Source organism: Euleptes europaea, chromosome 6 (genome assembly GCF_029931775.1).
Source record: "Euleptes europaea isolate rEulEur1 chromosome 6, rEulEur1.hap1, whole genome shotgun sequence".
Taxonomy (NCBI): Eukaryota; Metazoa; Chordata; class Lepidosauria; order Squamata; family Sphaerodactylidae; genus Euleptes; species Euleptes europaea.
The window spans coordinates 88473456-88490618 of NC_079317.1; the positions used below are offsets into that span (position 1 = coordinate 88473456).

Sequence of the window (17163 nt, forward strand, 5' to 3'; positions counted from 1 at the left end):
CACCTTAATGATCATTTGCAAGTGGATTTTGCCAGTTCACAAATTTACTCATGGAAGGTTTTGCCTTGGATTTGCCACGCCAGAGATGCACATTTTCCCCATCCAAATTCTCCAAACTCTGCATGGGGGCTTCTTGTTGAGTTCTGAGAATATGGATGGGGGGAAAATGCATCCCTGTGGGTGTTAAGTGCCGTCAAGTCATTTCCGACTCATGGAGACCCAATGAATCAATGTCCTCCAAAGTGCCCTATCCTTAACAGCCTTGCTCAGATCTTGCAAACTGAGGGCCTTGGCTTCCTTTATAGAGTCAATCCATCTCTTGTTGGGTCAAGTGCATCTTTTTTTTTTAAATAATTTTTTTATTATTTTTCCAAAATTATTAATCACATAGTTTAACAATGACATAAACAATAAAAAATAAAAACAAATAGGTAGCATTGTTAAAAAAATTGTATATAATAAAAAATGGTGACTTCCCCTACACCTCCCTTCATCTTGTGATGAATTAGTAACCTCCTTTGTACAAAATTCTAATCCTAATATTATTGTTAACATTTATTGATCTCTTTGACATTTATATTTTTCAGGGGGGAAATAGTTAATAATAGTTAATAGTTATAATATAATAAATAATAGTTAATAATATCATATAAAGGAAAGAAAAAAGAAAAAAGAATAAAATAAAAAAGAAAAGAAATAGTAAATCTCACTAGTAATAAATGGATTCGCATTGTAAAAAGCATTTGATTATGTCCATTAAAAATTATGTCCATTAAAAATTAATTATGTCCATTAAAAATTAATCATGTTGTAAGTCCTCCAAGTGCAAGTGCATCTAAAGAGTGGCCAATCCAAGGCAAAACCTCCCCATGCAGAAATGGCAACACCTTCAAAGTGCATTGAAAGTGAATGGAAAGGGCTTTATTCGGGCTGTGCGAAAGTGCCAAAGTAGCTAAGAAGCCCCCTCCTCACGTCCTCCCCAGCGGAGCCCCAAGCGGCGCTGCAGGTTTCCACCTCCTGGGGGGAAAGGGCAGAGGGACGGCGCCTCGGGTGTGGGGGGGGGGCTCTATTATGCTAATGACGGGGGGCGTCCCCAGCGCCCAGGCCGGGTGCCGTCGCCGCAGCCGCCAGGGCGCAGAGCCGGCGTCTGGGACGAGGCGCAAAGAGGCGGCCGGGCGGGTCCAGCCCTCGGCGCGCGCTCCCTGGCGCGGCGATGCGCGCGAGGCGCGGGTGAAGGGGAGCGGGCGAGGCGAGGCGCAGTTTCCTCCTCGGGGGAGTCGCCCCGTGCCCATGGAGCCGTGCGTCAGGCGCGCCAAGGCGCTCCTTTGTTATGTCTGGCTCTCGCACGGTGAGTTGCGGGAAGCGCGCGCTTTTGGTGGGTCTCGGGGCAGGGGTCGGGGAGCGGCGGGGCGGGCGTGCAGGGCCGCCTTCGGGGGCTGTGTTGTGTTTTTTTTTTAATTTTTATTGTTTTTTTTATATCACAATAATTTGCATTATTCAATAACATTGTTATACGATAGAAACATTATTTTTCTTAACCAAATAACTAAGTAAGGCTAGTATTTCATTGACTTCCCCTCTCCCCTCCTCTGTCTATTTGATAACTTAATTGTCTCCTTTGCATTTAAATTCTAATTCATTATAGTGTGTGTGTGTGTGTGTGTGTTAAGTGCCGTCGAGTTGCTTCCAACTCATGGCGACCCTATGAATGAAAGGCCTCCAAAATGTACTGTCTTTGACAGCCTTGCTCAGATCTTGCAAACTGAAGGCTAGTATTTCATTGACTTCCCCTCTCCCCTCCTCTATCTATTTGATAACTTAATTGTCCCCTTTGCATTTAAATTCTAATTCATTATAGTGTGTGTGTGTGTGTGTTAAGTGCCGTTCCGACTCATGGCGACCCTATGAATGAAAGGCCTCCAAAATGTCCTATGTTTGACAGCCTTGCTCAGGTCTTGCAAATTGAAGGCTGTGGCTTCCTTTATTGAGTCAATCCATCCCTTGTTGGGTCTTCCTCTTTTCCTGCTGCCCTCCACTTTTCCTAGCATGACAGTCTTTTCCAGTGACTCTTGTCATCTCATGACAATATATTATAGTATATTTCTTATATCAATCTAATTACAATTCTTTTAATCTAAATCAATATCCTTAATAATATATTTTTTAATATTTCTACTTCTCTCGTTTGAATTAGATCAAACTATAACCTTTAAGCCTTCCCAGCTTTAATTCATTTTCACAATATATTGTCCATGCCTCCCATTCTCCCATAAATGCCTTCGGGGGCTGTGTGAAGGGTTCCTGGGTAGGACGTTTGGGGGCGGAGGGGCACCTGCGCCTCATGCTTTCTGAGTTGTGCTTTCCCCCTTGCAGCTCTGTTCTCGTGCAGCGGGGCGGCGCAGCTCAGCCCGAGCGTGGCCCTTGGCCAGTCAAGGTAAGCAGCGGGTAGTGGTGGGAACTGGGGGTGGCGTAGGCCATTGATGCACGGGGAGGTTTTGCCTTGCATTTGCCGCTCTTTAGATGCGCCTTTCCCCCATCTGAATTCTCGAAACTCTGCCTAAGGGCTTGTGGTTGAGTTTTGAGAATATGGATGGGGAAGAGGTGCATCTAAAGAGCGGCAAATCCAAGGCAAAATGCCCCCCCCCCACATAAAGGGTTGTAGTTGACTTGCCCTCCTACCGGTAACTCTGCGGACAACTGGCTTGGGGAAGTGGGATTGGATTTTTGCCCCTGCCCGAAGACACTGGCCATTTATGCATGGGAGATTTCGCCTTGGATTTGCCACTCTCTAGATGAACGTTTTCCCCATCCGAACTCTCAAAACTCATAAATAAGCCCCCATGCAGAGTTTTTATGGATGGGGAAAACGTGCATCCAGAGAGTGGCAAATCCCAGGCAAAACCTCCCATGCATAAATGGCCAATGTGTCCCTTTTCTTATTATGTGCCCAGGTTATTGAAGGTAAGGTTGCCTGAAACAGACATGGGAGGGGCTCCTGTGTCTTTGATAGATTACTTTAAAAGGGTTGCTCAGAAAGGAAAATCCCACCCTGGGAAAGACCACTTGCTGCCCTGTGATGGGCAAAACTGCACCTGGTGAAATTCTGCCTCCCAAACTTTGACTTTTAAAGGTACAAGAGTGTTATTGGTGTGGTCCTGAATAGATAGCAAAAACAGCCAGTGGCATGGGGTAGGAATAGCCTCCTTGTTTGGCAATTGGATCTGACAACCCCAGCATTAAGTATTTTGAACAGGAGATGTGCTTTAGTTAAAGCTGGTAATGTATGGTATCTGTGATGTTGGGAAGCATAGTTGAAGCTAATGTTTTGAAACCTTTTCAGGGCATTAACCTTGTTTGTTTCTGTTATTCACCATCCCATGAAATATATCAAGTTTTCCTCTGTGAGATATTTTTGAAGGAATGAACCTTTTCCTCCTTTTTTGCCAATGGAAGATATGTGGAAACCAACATGTAATAGCTGAATCTAGTTTAATAACAGCAACAGTAGTACTTTTCTACAAAAGAATGACATGATTTCTTTCCCATCAATAAGATGGAAATGGGGGATTTGGGGCCACAAAGAGCTTTCTTTAACTGGTAAAAGCTAGCAACCAATTTAATTGAGCTGTCTGAGAATTTACTCTGCATGCAGCGCCTGGAGATAAAAACCCCTTAAATCCATTTTGTCAAGTATGCGCACATAAGTAAATTCCAAATTCCACCTGGGGGCCTCAGTCTGTTTGAGTAAAAGTAGAATTGCAGCTTCCCTGTGTTCTGCATGAGTAAGAAAGGTGCAGATTACCTCTGCCAAACAAACCCAGCCTTGTTCTTTCCTTCCTAGGAACGGCAGCAGTGCAGTACCTCGGAAAGGAGATCCTAGTGCCCTGGGAGAGCAGGTACAGCGAGGGCACCCACTCACCTGATGGGAGCTGTTTTTCTGTGTCTAAAGGATGGAGCGCTGTGATCCAACAGCTCACAGGCTAGCTCAGCCATACATTCACCAAAGGGAGGGGTGTCATATTTTCTTTCAGTCATTTGGCTGCTGAGCTGAATGTCTTTCTTATCTCCTCACATTTGATTTGCCAGCAGTGTTAGAAAAGAATTGTGTTTGTAGGAGTCTCCAGAGGAGAATAGTGAAAGGCCTTGCTTTCATTAATAGTCATGTTTGCTGTGAGAGCATTTTGCCTTTGTTTTCTTGCTAAGATCATATGCAAAAAATGGACCCTTACAGTCTTAGTGTTAAGTAAAATGTTTCCTCTGTATATCTACTTACAATTGAAAGAGGTAGTCAAGTATTTTATGTAGGTTTGATGTTAATGACTCCCTGGATCTCTTGACTATGGTTGCATTTTGAGTCAGTCATGATGAGAATTATTGTGCTCATCATTTTAAAAGTGTCCCATTACTGTAGATTCTGACTCTTGTTTTAGACTGAGAAGGCAAAAAGAAATTGATTCAAAATTAGACATCTGTTCTGAGTATTAGTTTTCTTTGAAGTTATATTTGGACAGAAATCCACAGAAACACCAACTATACAGTACATTAGTGACAACTTATTTACTTTTAATATTGCTTTTATGGTATTAATTTAATCAAATTGTATAAGAATAATGCTAGGCAAAATGAATATTTTAAGCAGTATTACAACTCATTGGATCATACTGGATTGTAATTATGTTGTTCATGGGCGTATTTCTCTTGGTACATTACTAGCAATGTTAAAGAATTCTAACCCTGTCATAGCAAGATTAGAAAGCATAACTTGTTTCTGCTAGTTGTAAATGAAACATCAAAAATAAATTAAAAAAACAAAGCTGAAGACCTTAACTGAAACAATTTTTATATTCATATTATATTATCAATTATTACTTTATTGTGTTGACTATTATAAATTATAAATGATGGGTTGGATCTCGGGAGATTTTCAAGTGTGCCACAGTTCTTCTGCAAATATAAATGATAAAATTACACCCCTCTCTGTAGTAAAAGAAAGTGATTGTACCCCTACTATTTGTACCAGATAGTGGATAGTGCCAGATATTTTTCCAATACAATTTCAATTTTAAAAACCATATGTTTTATATTCTGTTGTGATCTGTAGGCCTGACTCAAGAGTGGACATTAATAGCAAGACTACCATTAACAGTGATATTAAAGTAATTCTGTATGATATATAGGAACCATATCAATGCATATATTTTCCTTTCATACTTTGCATAGTCTTTGCTGAATGGGAAAAAATAAATAAACTTTAACTTTCAACTTTGTACAGCTTAATTAGGGCCAACAAAGAAACTCTGATTCTTTCTTTCTGGCCACTATTTGGAAAGTTAAGTAGAGAGAAAAACATTCTACACAACTACAAACAGGTAATTAAATCAGCAGCAGATAAGGCCAGAGGCTTGGTTTTATAAAAAACATCCACGCAACGGAAATGGCTTCTTTGTTGCCTTCTCAGGCAATTTATCTCAAATCTTTCACACAGAATACTTGTAACTTGGAAATATACACTGGGTAGAGACAACATTGTTTCTAATATTTTGAATTCTATTGAGTAGAACCATATTCATGGTACTGATGTAGTGCTAACATTTGTCATAGTAATTAAAATGCTTATTGCAACTCAATCCTATGTATGTTAATTTAGAAGTAATGACATTGTGTATAATGGGACATGTCCAAGTAAGGAGTCATAGGAAAGTATGTTTGTAAAAACCAAATAGAGTATTATAATACTCATTAAGTTAGGAAATTAAAAAAAATACAGGGTCATGGGGTTGCTTTGCTTTACTGAAGTGAGAGTAGCATACATTCCTGTAAAATAGTATATATTAATTGAGATTTTAACTCTAATCTTTACATTCGATTGATTCTAATGACTGGATTAAACGTGCACTTAAATGAACTGCAAATGAAACTAATAGGACTTTAAAATGCTTAACTGTGGCTGTATTAACTTTGATATTAATAAAATATATTTACATGAGATAATTAAATGTTTGAGAGATTATACTATAATTTAAGGGAAACAATATGTAATAATACGTAAAACATTGAGCACAATCTTGCTAAAGTAAGTAATTTTTAACCCAAATTATTTAGTGTATGTTTAATATATAGTGTCAATGATTGTTTCCTGTTGTTACACCTGTCTTGGGTCCCTATATTTAGGGAGGAATGTTGGCATATAAATGTCTTGAATTTCATTGGGAATTTTAGTGGGGAAATTATTCATATGGTTAACTTTCTCCCATTGAAATCAATGGGACTTAAAAGTGCCTAATTTTGATTCGATTGTGTGATTTAAAAAAATCATAATGATTTGTGCTGCACTGAATTTTTCCATTGTGTAATTTTCAGTATGAAAATCACACATTGGAAGGTCTAATTTACTTTATTGACTGTCCAATATTCCCATTGAAAAATCAGATTTTATGTCAAAAATTGTTGATCCAGGTTGAAATGGTAAATGTTTGGTACTCTTTTTTCTCCTTACAACTCAAACAGTGTGCTCCTAAGAACATTTCCTGGGAGTAAGTCCCACTGACTAGACCAGAGTATTATTCTGAGTAGACCAGCTTAGAATTGCTCTCATAGCATTCCACTCATAACTGAAAAATCTCTTTCCAACAATGAGTTCTACTTAAAATGTGCAGAGGTAGTTTTTTTCTCCTGCTGTGCCACTGAAAATATGCTATAAGCTTACATGAATGTGTAAGTATTGTTAGGTGATCATTGCTGAGGAGTTGCCATAGCTGCTGCATCCTCTGTGATTTTAGTTGGTAGCAATGATTTCTGTAAATAATGTCATATGATGCTACAAATAAGAGTCTGTGCTGGAAATGTTAATTTTACAAATTGTTTCATGCCTTTAAACAAAGGCATATGGACAAAAAAGTTGAGCGTGGAACAAGCAGGTATCATACGATAATGCAATTACAATCTGATGTCATATGATTACTTGGGCAGGTTTCATGTATTAGTTTCAAACCCAGTCAAAAATATGAGAGAGGTCCTCCTAAAGCCAAAACCAGGGCATGATTCTTTCCTTCCTTCCTTCCTTCCTTCCTTCCTTCCTTCCTTCCTTCCTTCCTTCCTTCCTTCCTTCCTTCCTTCCTTCCTTCCTTCCTTCCTTCCTTCCTTCCTTCCTTCCTTCCTTCCTTCCTTCCTTCCTTCCTTCCTCTCTGTTGTTAGACTGAGGTCTTGAACAATGAAACCATAAAACTTAAATATGACCCATCTCTAAAAACACCTCCCTTTGTCTCTTCTCTGCAGCCTCCAGTTTTTTTTTGCACTGATAAAATTGAGTAGATATTTACAATGAAAGTTTTGTTTGACTATTGCCCTTTTATGTTGTCTGTTTGAATGCTGTTAAATTGAAGGGATTAAAGTATAAGATAATTTACATTTTTGCTATCCAGTAAGAAAAAGCCACTTGTGGAGTGTTCATCTTGATGTGGCCCTGTATTTCCAGATGGGCATTCTGCAAGAGAAAATACCCTGCATTCAGCATTATCACTGCTGAAAAAGATGACCAGCCAGCAGTTTGGAGAGAGAACTTATTTCGGACTTAGCCCTCCCCCCACTCAAATTATTGTTGTTTTAAAATTGATAGTGCGCACCATCAGTTTATTGTGGGAGGCACTTGGGTATTCGTGTGTTTCTGAATTTTCACCTACAGTGATGCCAGCAGTTCAGTTGAATGACTGAAAGAGTACAAGTTTCTGTTAGTATATCCTTGCTCCCCAATCCTCTGCTGAAGCCACTGTTATATTGAAGGGGGAAATAGCTTTGCTGATGAAAGTCAGAGACTAAGAAGACGGTGTAAGACACCAATGTTTTGTCATGCTTTTGGCCTGGATGGCAATTAGTAATTGATTAAACAGGATTGTCATACCTAGTTTTTATTGGGGTTGTTTTTTTTTGTATAAAAATACTTTAATACATACTGTAAGCATCTTCATCAGGCTTTAGGTGTTGCATCTTACCATCTGGTTTTGTGAATGGTACACCAGCTGTCCATTACCTGAGTTGTGGACAGGTGTCACTCACTCTGTAGCATTGACCACAAGTGTAGTGCTTTATGTCTCTCTGTATGAATGAGTGGCAGCCATTTAATTGTGCAGGAGGAAGGCACCATTGGGATGAGCCTTTCTTCCCAGGTCTGTTATCTTTCAGCTGGGTTCCATATTGCAGCCCATTTACTTTGTGTTAGATCCAGCTTCTTTTGGGTGGGGTCAAGATATTTTGTTCAGAGGCCTGTAGCAAATTCATATGGTAGAAGTGCAGATTTTAACATCTCCACAGCTTTGTCAAGGTTTTTAAGGTTGATGTCATAACTGGAATTCTTCATTAGGGCTGATTATGGTGATTTTCATATCCAACGTTACCAAAATTCACTGTAATATTTTTCTGCCCAGCCTGAGGTTACAACTTAAAACATATTGCTATAGGATCTCGAAAGATCAAACCATGGCAATATTTTTAGAGCAGTTTGTGTGAGTATGTACACAGTCCTGAGTAATATTTCAGGGTAGAGTATAAAGCTTGGTCCGATGATTCCTCTCTCACACACATGCATATGCTTTTATTCTACATTTTTAATTATTACAAGAAACAAACAATGATATGTTTGTAATATTTTTCTTCTTTCTCTAAAGGTATCAGTTTATAACTCTTCATCTACCACAGTATCATCTTCCAGGGAAAGAAGATTTCGCACCACAATCTGTGAATCATCCAGTAAGATCCTTATTACTTTTTTAATTCTTTTAAAAAAATCACAGAAAGCCTTAACAATAATCCAATAAATTGCCTTATGTGGCTATCCTATGTGCATTTTCCTGGGAGAAAGTCACATTTCATACAGAGGGGCTTTCTTCTGGATAAACATGCACGGGTTTTACCTTAAGTTTTGTTATGAAGAAAAGAATTATGTCTGAAAAAATAAGGACTCACTGGGACTCTACCTTTCTTTTACGATGTAAGGAATTAGGGGATATGGCAATTAAAGGATACTTCAAGTAGAAACGAAGGCCTGAATCCCAATCCTTCTCTCTATTTGTGCCTTTTTGGCTATTGAAAAGGGAGTCATCTACTGCAGACTACATCCTTCTAGTTCTAGATATTTTTGGGTCACACTGGTCTTGTGGGAACAGAAGTGCCTATCACTAAATGTATTTATTTATTTATTACATATATTTTTTATCCTGCACTTCTACCAAGGAGCTCAGGTTTATGATTTTGGAATAAGCTGTCATCAGTATGTTGATGACACCTAGCTCTATATTTCTTGATCCAAATTGCCTGGTGATGCTGTAGAGGTCTTAAACCTGTGCCTTACTGATGTGGTTAAATGGATACGGGTGAACAAGCTGAAACTAAATCCTACCAAGACAGTAATGCTGGTTGGAAGGGCTGATGTCTTGAAGGTCATTGTGCTTCCCACTCGCTGACTCAGTGAAGAGCCTTGGGGTTTTACTAGAAACGGGGTTTACTAGAGTTGTTATGGTATTGGCAGATGAACCTGTTCACATGTCCAGGTTTCATGTGAATCACCTTTGTAGGATAGTTATAGAAGATTCCACTATGATGTGAAAAGAAACTGCAAATTCACTCTGATTTTCTGCTATACATCAATATGATCACAGTTCTTAAAATGGTAGATTCTAGTCTGCATATTTATGTGTATGTATATGTATGCTATACATATTTAGACACAGCTTTAAATTATATCAGGATTATGACTTTAAATTCTTGACAAAGATTTAAAAACTTTAGTTCCATTATTTAGGTCCACAAATGTTTTTGTTTTCAAAAGAAATGAAAAACATAATTAGGACTAGACTCTATAGTCTTTTTGGTTGATTTTTAAAAATATATATAGAATAGGAGATTAGGAAGGCATTCAGTTGCTGTCTAATACAGGACTGTCATTAGAGTGTTTCCTGTGCCCAGTACCCTGAACAAATGAGACTTCTAGGATTTAATATTTTTGTACTATTAACAGTGTGCTAGAAAGACTGCAGAAATACTACGGTTGTGTGAGTCATAATTAACACTAATGTTTGAAGCATGTTCATATACATAGTGGGATGCATAACAGGAAAGAACAATTGGCTGTAGTTCCTTGGCATGTCTCCCTTGTAGATTTTGAAACATGAACTTCCATGTCAGATGTTCCAGGAAACATAGTGCATAAAATGTTAATCGCCTACAGTAAACTTTTCATACGATTTCATAAAGCATGTAGGTTGGGGGGAATTAAGTGACAAATAAGTGAGCCTATATTGGTTTAGGGAAGGCTTCCGCAAAAATTGTGGTTTTCAAAGAGGGATTTAAAGTTTGAGGGCTTATTTACAGTTTTATTGTATTTTATTTTACTTCTGTTGCCCTTTTTTATCCAAAAGAACTCAGGACTGAAGGCGGGTAACAACAATAAAACTGTATAAAATCACATAATTAAAATAAATAGATGAATATATTAAAACTACATAAGAAATGGATTCTAAAAATCCTTGTCCATAATGGGGAAAATATTTCTTTTGGCCCAGGTTGCCCTACAAATTCTGCAGAATAATTCTGTTTTACTGCCTCGCTGGTAGGTTAGATGGGTAGAAGCCGTCCTGACCTCTTTCAGAAGGCTGTTCCACAGGCATAGGACAGCTACTGACAAGCCCAACCCTGGGCCATTGGTGAGTGGGTACCTTAGACAAAGTTGGCACAAACAGGAAACCATGCTAGGAGAAGTGAAACTATGCATGGCAACATATAGGGAGAGAGAGCCTCCTTCCGAATTTTAACTAATAGAGATACAAGAAATTAGTGTTTTAGTAAATGAAATAATATGTCCTCGATTGTTTATAGTGCACATTTCCTATAGGATTGAAATAGTCTGGACCAAAACTTTTTTTTGCGAGCTGCTGTCTTGTGTAGTGACTAGGGGAAGTTGCCAGAACAAACCTTTTTTCTTCACAACTTCTTAACATTTGCCTAGTTTTCAAGGTTCTGATGCTGGATCAGGGCTTGTGCTATACAGCTTTTTCAATTATCTACATCCAAAGTGGTAGGAGCCCCGTGGCGCAGAGTGGTAAGTTGCAGTACTGCAGTCCAAGCTCTGCTCACAACCTGAGTTCGAGCCCGACGGAAGTTGGTTTCAGGTAGCCGGCTCAAGGCTGACTTAGCCTTCTATCCTTCCGAGGTTGGTAAAATAACTTCCCAGCTTGCTGGGGGTAAAGGGAAGATGACTGGGGAAGGCACTGGCAAACCACCCCTTAAACAAAGTCTGCCTTGTAAACGTCGGGATGTGACGTCACCCCATGGGTCAGTAATGACCCGGTGCTTGCACAGGGGACCTTTACCTTTTTTATAAAGTGGTAGAAAGAGACAGGGAAATGTCAATATCACAACTACCTGTGGAAAGGGAGCCCAGAACACAACATGCTATCGTTAACAACCTCAGATGGAAGAGGGAATCTTTTGATGGCTTCTAGTAGGAGTTGTATGGGTCAGTAGCTCCAGTAGCATTTTTATTAATGTTCTCCGTAGCTGGCATCCTAAACTGGGAAAGTTTGATAATAGGTATTGGGGAAAAATTGATAATGAAAACATTAATAAGAGGAACTTTTAGAAGAGGAAATTAGGCGGAAAATTGCTTTGAAATTTAATCACTGTTAAATTGATATTTTTGGAATCTGCTGCATCTTGCCAACTAGTTAATGATGGATATCAGAAATCAGAAGAAGGCATCCCAGGAATGTTATTTTTTGGCTTGTTAGACAATTAAAAACCTTTCAAATTATCATAATCATTTTCTGACAGTATTTAGCTGAAAGTTAATTAATGGGCAGTGACCCTTCTAAAGACCAAAGTTTAGAACCCAGGAATCAGTGTAACTCTGCAGCAATGGATGTTTAAAGAATTATAGTTCATTTTAATACTCTTAACTAAGGTGGTGCTGTTTTTTAAATAACGTGCAGGTGACATCTTGGACAATGTACAATGCAGTTCAAAATAATTTCAGATGGGCAGTTGGGTTAGGATGCAATCCTAAAAACACTTCCCTGAGAGTAAGCCTTAAAGAATAAAATGGAGTTTGGTTCTGAGTAGACCGCCATAGGGTTGCTCCCTTACAGAGCAATCATGAGTGGGGGGAGGTAGATGGGTCGGACCTGGGGACGGCACAGCTGCACCACTTCCTGAGCGGCTTCCCGGCCCGAAATAACAAGGGAAAGGTAATTTTTACAAAACCCCGTGAAACATCTCCATAGGGTTTCATGGGGCTACACCTGCCTTTTTGCTGGCGCAATTTCGCAATGGCTAAAGGAGGTGTTGCTGGGGCAAAAGGGCTTTAGGGGCTGACTAAAGCCAGCTCTGCCCCCAGGAATGCCAGTGTGATTCCTTGCACTGGGGAAATGCAGCGGCGGTGGCAACAATAACACCCGAGCATGGCACTGCTGCACCACTCCCCAGTGCCTTCGGAAGTGGCCCTGCTCTGGCTTCCATGCCAGTTTAGCTGGCGCAAGTGGCATTTCCACTGGCGCAGGGGCCATTCCGGCTCCTAAGCCAGTTCGGCCCCCCCACCTCAGGATTGCTCTGCCTGTCTGTCATAGCAAAAATAAATAGGGATCTAGTGGCAGACAAACAAGATTTTATTCCAGAATATTTTTTCCCCCTTTCGGACTAGAGCCCATTTTTTTAATGCAGTATAGTGGATCCTCATTAGGCTGACATTTGCATAGGAGGTTGTAGAAAGAAAAGGACCAAAGATTCATACAATGTAGGAAGTACAGGATGAGATGTAATTATGTAAAGTTCATATTCATAAAATCTTTGTACTTCTCTTGATTACGTTTGGATTTAACATAATTATATCTTGTACTTCCTGCTGTTTATGGCCCCTTGGTCCTGCTGCTCTCCCTCCCCCACCACATAACCTCATGTATAAATATCTACCTAGTAAAGAGCCACTTCATTGCATTTGACAATATGGGCTCCAGTCCACCAAAGTTTATGCTGGAATAAAAAACCAGTTGGTCTGTAAGTTGCCAGGGGACTCCTGTTTATTTCAAAATAGTTTGATTATATTATATTATATTATATTATATTATATTATATTATATTATATTATATTATATTATATTATATTATATTATATGTAATTGAAATACAAAATTCAACATATAAATGTTTTTCTGATCTAGTAATACTTGGGCACAAACTGTAGGAAGTAATGACTGTCCCTGTAATGGGTGCAAATGAGAATCCTACATTTTTGGACTGTATGTCAGAAGAACACTAAGGAAGCAATACTATGAGCAAGTCTACTCAGAGGTAAGTCCCATTTTATTAAATGGGGCTTACACCCAAGAAAGTGTTCTTAGCATTGCAGACTGAGGATACATATTATAATATGTGCAACATAGCCCAAGTTAATAAGACAAATTAATGCAACATTTGATAAAAGGAAACACAGCTGATTTGTACAGCCAGTACTCTATTGCAGGGACTCCAATATATGTGTGTATATACATTTATATACTAATGTACAGGCGATAATGAAAACTTCATAGCTGCTGGATTGCCAGTCTGCCTTCAAGTAGGTAACAGATGTGTGACATCTGATCAGAGAATCAGACAAATGTATGCTTCTGAATTTCCTTTATATAGTAAACCTACTTGCTTGTCTGGCCTTCCTACCAATAGTGTCAAGTCCCTTTCTGTGAGGGAGCACTGCTAAAAATGTGCACTATTCATTTGAATACATTCATTGGGTATATTCCATTATCTTCTGACTACATGATTGCCTCTTGCAATCATACATTATACGCTACATGATACTCATAGATGGTAGCCATATATAAAATTAATCATACTATATAAATATCTTCTGGCAAGACCCCTAGCAATCTGTCAGTTAGAACGATGTGATATTGTTGCTATCCACTTAAGTATCCATCTATTGGATGGCATGATTGGACCTTGAAATATTAATGACGTGTGTTGACTTGTGTACACCTTTAAAACAGATTCCTTCACATGTTTTAATGGAGGCGAGTGTGTGCACTGGCAGTTGTGTGACTGTAGTCGATACAATGCAACTGGATCAAGATGTCAGATAGGTGAGTTGTTTACATGCTTAATGCCACATCTAGAAGAAGAGTTGGTTTTTATATGCCAACTTTCTCTACCACTTAAGGGAGAATCAAATCAGCTTACAATCACCTTCCCTTCCCCTCCCCACAACAGACACCCTGTGAGGTGGGTGAGGCTGAGAGAGCGTGACTAGTCCAAAGTCACCCAGCTGGCTTCGTGTGTAGGAGTAGGGAAACCAATCCATTTCACCAGATTAGTCTCCGCTGCTCATGTGGAGGAGTGGGGAATCAAGCCTGGTTCTCCAGATCAGACTCCACCACTCCAAACCACCGCTCTTAACCACGACACCACGCTGGCATTCTAGGCTATCTGAAGACTATAAGACTATCTGAAGACTATAAGACTATCTGAAGACTATCTAGGCTATTTTAAGACTATAAATTAGGCTTACAGCCCTCTTGACAAAACTGCGCTCAGAACCAGCTCAACTGATACCCACTCTGAGCCTGGCTTCGGCTTGGGAGGGCGGGCTGCAAATCGAATAAATAAATAAACTGCCTAAAGCTCACTGAGTGCAACTGGAAAGTTAGGGATCTTGCTTCTTATTCTGAAGTAGAAGTTGATGAAGAGTTATGCAGCATAACATTGCTTGTGTAAATATTTTTCCTTTGGATCTTAGTATGTACCCATCATCTCTCCTTCAGAAGTAACATAAGCATCACCAAGGTACACTCCTGAGTTACTTTCTCTCTCCCCATAGTATATAACACAGGAGCAGAACGAGACAATATATGCCGAACGTGGGGACAGTACCATTATGAAACTTTTGATGGGCTTTACTACTTTTTCTCTGGGAAATCTACATATGTGCTTGTGAGGCAGAATGAAATGGATGAGCAGAGCTTCTCTATACAGGTAACACTCAACATTATTAAAGTCAATTTGAAATACTTTTACAATAAATGTAAACATTTTAATGCATTTTTAAAAATAGGTGTGAGAAAATGGTGTGGTTTAGGCCGTTTATGCTTGGCAATTAGCAGCGTGTTCTAGGGTGAAATGCCCTTCATATTTTTTTTATTTTTTCACACTGAACCATCATTCAGTGCATACCTGCTTCGCATTTCTTAAGAGCCCCTTTAACACAATCTTTTTCTTTGCTTGGCCCCCACTTCAAAGCATTTACTGAAGAAACCATGAAAAACCACAGCCGTGGCTTAGCTATGCAAATGACCATTGCTAATGGCTATGCAAACAAACCAAAATATTGCAAATCTCACTCATACATACTTTGTGCTTTTGTGGTTGTGTTACTGCATCTGATGCTATATGATGCTGGGCAAAACTAAAATCTCATTTCTATAGAGTAATAGAATAATAGTCATATATTACAAAATCTGTGTTGTTTCTAGCAGCACAGAGAAATTTGATTGTTGGATTGGTTGGAGTTTATCCTGCCCTTCCTCTAAGTGCTGTGCACAGTGAACATGTTTTTTTCCCCTGCACATCATTTTCTTAAACTTAAACAATTAGATATGGAGACTGAACTCAGTTCCCACTCATGGTAGGTACATTACTTGGTTCAATTTCTATAGCGGAAGGTAAAATGCTGAGGTTGTAGTTGCTGTTATTAAACCATTAATTTCTCCACTTTATTTTTGTCAGGTACATAATGATCCAGAGTGCAGTTCTTCCCCCTATTCTTGTAAACGATCTGTTAGTTTATACTTTTCTGGAGAAGGGGAAATCAGATTAAGTAATGAAGTTACTTACAGAGGAACTGGGTAAATTTACTTACTTATTCTTGCTTAATCTTACAGTCTCTAATGTTTTACTTGCCTCGTCGTTTTGTTATGTACAATGCAAGCACGCTGAAGATATGCTGGTTTTATTCCCACAAATAGTCTTATAGGTAAATGAAATTAAATCACTCTAGTATAACTCAATTGTGTGGTTATGGGGGGTGCTTAAATCACCTTCAGTTCAACTTTAGTGTTTGTAACTTTAGATCATCAAAAGAGTGAGATAATTGTTCTCTTCTAAGATTGACTTCAGTTTACCTATCTTTGGATGAGATGACAGTATAATTTTTTTGATAATTGAATATAAACTGGAAAACTGGCAATGATATGTTTTTTTTATTTACGGTGGTATTTATTTGGTTTCCCAGACTGCAGTTACCATATGCCATAGGAAACCTGTACATTCAAAAACTAGCTGGATATGTCATTATTAGACACCAGTATGCATTCTCTCTGGCATGGGATGGCACATCTTCTGTTTATATTAAGATGGCCCCTGACTATCTGGGAAAAACTCGTGGATTGTGTGGTAACAACAACGCCATTTTGCAAGATGAACTTGTTACGAGTTATGGTGAGCATTTTATACATGTTCTTATGGCATCTCATATATTTTAAGTTTAGTTTTTGATCTTAGAAACTACAGACAGACATTTTTCTAGTTTTGAAATATAAATCTAAAATAAAGGTTCTACCGGAAAGAAATGATAATTACGAATATAATCAAGAGTTTAAATGAGCCACCCTGAAATGTAAGCTTGTTTTTTGAGGTGTCCAGTTAGAGATATTAAAGACAGTATGGCATCATGAAAAGTGCCACATTATAATGCCGTATTTTTCTAATGATGTGCAGAATACCCAAGGACTATTAATCTTAATATATTGAGAACCATTTGCATTAGCTTTACAGCCCATTCCTGATTTCAGGGCCGATTGGGCTTAGGAGGCGGCATGACCCTGCCACCAGCATAAATGCCTCTTCATCCATGATAAAAGACACGCTGGTGGCGGGGGCAGCTCCATTGGTGCCTGAGCGCCGCAGAGCTGCACGCCGCTTGCCCGGGGGCCCAGTCTTTGTGTGATATAAATCCTGGTGGAAACTTGACGCTGGCACGGGGGGGCATTCCCGGAAATGGAGCTGACTTTAGTCAGCTTCCACAGCTTCTCCAGGCTGGGACGACTCCTCTGGCAACATCTTTGCTGTTCCAGGTTTTTCCTGGCGCAGCCTCACAGTTTCCTATGAGGGAAAAAGGCCCATTTTCATGGT

General features: G+C 39.3%; 1 protein-coding gene across 1 annotated transcript in view; it reads left to right on the forward strand.

Moving 5' to 3' along the window:
* Positions 1-1290: 1290 nt before the first annotated feature.
* Positions 1291-17163, forward strand: part of OTOG (otogelin) — a 112032-nt gene continuing 96159 nt past the window's right edge. Inside the window, exons 1-8 of the mRNA XM_056851946.1 lie at positions 1291-1348; positions 2374-2434; positions 3842-3896; positions 8661-8742; positions 14028-14120; positions 14855-15009; positions 15760-15878; positions 16265-16470. Coding sequence (XP_056707924.1) covers positions 1291-1348; positions 2374-2434; positions 3842-3896; positions 8661-8742; positions 14028-14120; positions 14855-15009; positions 15760-15878; positions 16265-16470 — 829 coding nt within the window. The remainder of the gene's footprint in view (positions 1349-2373; positions 2435-3841; positions 3897-8660; positions 8743-14027; positions 14121-14854; positions 15010-15759; positions 15879-16264; positions 16471-17163) is intronic.